Source organism: Limulus polyphemus, unplaced genomic scaffold (genome assembly GCF_000517525.1).
Source record: "Limulus polyphemus unplaced genomic scaffold, Limulus_polyphemus-2.1.2 Scaffold4350, whole genome shotgun sequence".
Lineage (NCBI taxonomy): Eukaryota > Metazoa > Arthropoda > Merostomata > Xiphosura > Limulidae > Limulus > Limulus polyphemus.
The window spans coordinates 85328-88731 of record NW_013669960.1 but is presented as its reverse complement, the minus strand read 5'-3'; the positions used below and the strand labels follow the sequence as shown (position 1 = coordinate 88731).

The 3404-nt window shown below is 33.0% G+C and overlaps 1 protein-coding gene across 1 annotated transcript in view; it reads left to right on the top strand.

Annotated features, from left to right (window-relative positions):
• Positions 1-1211: 1211 nt before the first annotated feature.
• The window catches only part of LOC111088749, a gene marked incomplete at its 5' end in the record, with an annotated part of 4698 nt that continues 2505 nt past the window's right edge, over positions 1212-3404 (top strand). Inside the window, one exon of the mRNA XM_022399639.1 lies at positions 1212-1418. Coding sequence (XP_022255347.1) covers positions 1212-1418 — 207 coding nt within the window. The remainder of the gene's footprint in view (positions 1419-3404) is intronic.

The following is a 3404-nucleotide window of genomic DNA, read 5'->3' as shown; positions in this document are numbered from 1 at the left end:
TATTCACTCACAAATATAAATTAATCACAAATATTTAAACCAAACAGTATTTTATGTCACGGCAAAACTGTAAACTGACCAACGGTATACATGGGCTACTTCGTTTCAGGATTATTTCCCGGGAAGAGGAATAAAAACACTGAAATATGGCACATTATTCACTATTTTATAGACTTTTGGCTCTGAATTTAAAGACACGAGTACTTAATCAATTAAACGAGTTAATTATTACCTTCCACAAAGCAGGATATGCAATTAGCATATAATGAGGTCATTAGGGACTAATAATAAAGAAGGTGAATATTATGTAACTTTGTCCTTTATACAATTTTTACTTCCTTAACGGGTACACTAGGTGAGTTTTAATAATAATCAATTAAACATGTTCAAAGTCCTATCTGTTCTTGGCCTGGATTGTGCTACGAAAGGTTTAAGGTTCGAACCACGATATACCACTGAACACGCATCGTACATGTTCAGCTGTGAGGGCGTTATAATAATGATAGTCAGTGCCGATATTAAATTCTTATACCGGTTTCGTGATTTCAAAGGTCACTCTTCACAATTTAAAACCGTGAAAACAGTTATTAAGACTTACTAATTCTCAGTAAAACTATTTCCTGAAGAGTGACCTTTGAAGTCACGAAACCGGTAGAACAAATTAATAAAAGAAAAGGAATAAAGTCTGGTATTCCAGTGTTTTCTTATATATGTGTGTGTGTGTTATTAATTACTAGTTTAAAGTGATCGTATAGGCTAGTTTACGACAACAAATATTAATATCCTATCGCCTCAGCCTTACTGTAAATACACAATTAATTTATTTTTACGTGAGTTGATAATGTATTTTAAACTGAAAACTGTGTACTCCGGAACAGGTTTCATTATCTTTGCTAGGATACGAAGACTTGAAAACCACAGAATTAGTTTTTGATTTGATTTCAGAAGTTAGTAATGTAAAAACCTTTACTACATGTAAGTACCATTTTGAAGTTTGTTGCTTTATAAAATGAGAAGTATCAAAATTATTCGTTTTGGTTCTATACTACGCACAGATTTAGGTAGGTTAATTCTTTAAGTAACGATCACAGAGAACCAGTAATTTATGTATGAGATTTTTTATTATGTTAGGATTTTACTGCTGTTAATATTTGGAGTTCTCAGAAAACCGTATAGGTTCATTTCATTTGTATTTCATGTTGTTCACATAGCACGGAGAATATCCCAAACTAAATGCTATCCCCGCAACAAATTTCACGTGCTTCACAAAACTCCCAGGCTACTATGCTGACCCCCACCCCAAGGCTGGTTGCCAAGTGTACCATATGTGTAACATGAAGGGGAGGAAATACAGTTACCTTTGTCCTAACCACACCTTGTTCAACCAAGTTCAATTGATCTGTGACCACTGGTATAACGTAAGTAATACAAGACTTTTGTATAATTAAAGATTTATTTTTTTAAAAAGTTAATTAAGATAATTAATTAACATACTGTAAATGATCGTGAAAAGTTGTCCTGAACTTAAACTGTATTCAGTACTTTTAAAATTTATTAATTTCTTATCTTGGACATTGTTTCTTGTTATTGCTTTGTTGTTATAAGTAAGCTGTGATGTATCCAGTTATTGGATACCTAAAACCTATACTTTAAGTGCCTTAAATTATTTTACGTTATACACAGACGACCGTAACATATAAGGGCTTATTAATGTAAAACTGTAAACAAGAACTATAGGCTAACATGTAACATAATTTTAGTTATTTTAACAAATGTAATAAAGCTCTTAAGTTTGATTAAGAAATTTATATATGAAAGCCAAATCACTTGACTGTAACGTATATCCAGGTGAAATTGAATTAGTTTTCGAGGTGTATTGGATAGGTCCGTTTGATAACAGGGGATTTTTTCAGGATATTGGTTACAAAGTAATACTAAATCTATTACTAACCGATTTGATGTAAAATGGAAAAAGAAGACTGAACACAATATGAAATATAAAAATGCATAATATTTATTAAACACAATCACAGTATGTGTATCTGCTTTAGAATACGAAGATCTATCACTTTTACTGGATACTCTTATTGGCCCCTTTTTAAAGATTCTATTCCAGACTAGAATGACCAAATGTAACATTCCTTAGCTTGCAGGAAACCTCGCATTTACCCAGAAAGACCAGTGCTATTCACCTAACTGGCCCTCCTAATTGTATGTTGCAACATGTCACTTGAACAACCATTAAAGAACACTACTGTCGATATTCTTGCACAAGTCACATGTGTGCGTGCGTGCGTGCATGCGCAAGTCTGTGTTTGTGTGTGTGTGTGTGTGTGTGTGTGTGACCACCATAGCTTCAAGAGGAAAGAACCAAAAAACCTGAAATTCTGCACCCATACTAAGTAAACCCTGAGGGTGTGCACATGGGTATTACTTATCCAGGCCCATGCGCATCTTTTTAATGAAGCAATCTAGCGAAAAAACACATAGAAAAGAAGTGGTACTAATATGTAGAAAATCCAGTGCGTTTTGGTAACAATGCGTTAAACAATGGCTTTTATATCATGTTGCTTAGCAATAAAAGTATAACCTAATATTGTTTTTAAGAGGATATGTGCTGAAAGTATAGAATGAAATTATAAACTACAAAATTGAAAACAAATATTTGTTTTCTAATCTAGAGGCTTCGTTAATTAAAGAAATTTTGTTTTTATTATTAAAGTTTAAAATCGGAGGACAAGTCAGAGGGAAGGTTACCTTTATAAACAAGCCACATCCGGTAAAGGAGCAACAAAAGTATATAGGTTGTACTTTTATGCTAAAATGGGTTCAGAATACACACACTGACATAGTCATCTAGAGTAAATCAACCTAAGCCTAAGTATCTGATTATTATGAAATGGCTGGAATATTAAATTTTACTTTTTCGTGGGTTTTTACCAACCAAGGTTTAAGCAACATTCCACATCTTGAACAGTTGATGGAAACAAGATCGAACTGGGTGACTGCATTAAGTTGGTTAAGAAAAAATTGGGAAGTTTAAAGAACGATAAGGCTCCTGGAATAGATAATATATCCCCAAGGGATTTGAAGGAGGTTAAAGATTGGATATGTGAGCCACTTGCTACTAATTTTTGTCAGTCCTTGAATAGTGGGCAGGTACCAGAGGATTGGAATTTAAATAATGTAACTCCTCTTTTCAAGGGAGGTGATAAAAAATTGTCCCATTAATTATAAACCCATTAGTCTTACATCATTGTGGAAAAAATTTTGGAAAGTCTGATAAAAAATGCTTTGCAAAGTTATTTAACAAAGTTTAGAATTTTATTGGATAGTCAATATGGATTTACTAAGGGAATACCTTACAAATCTTTTAACATTCTTTGAAAAGGTTACTGCTTATG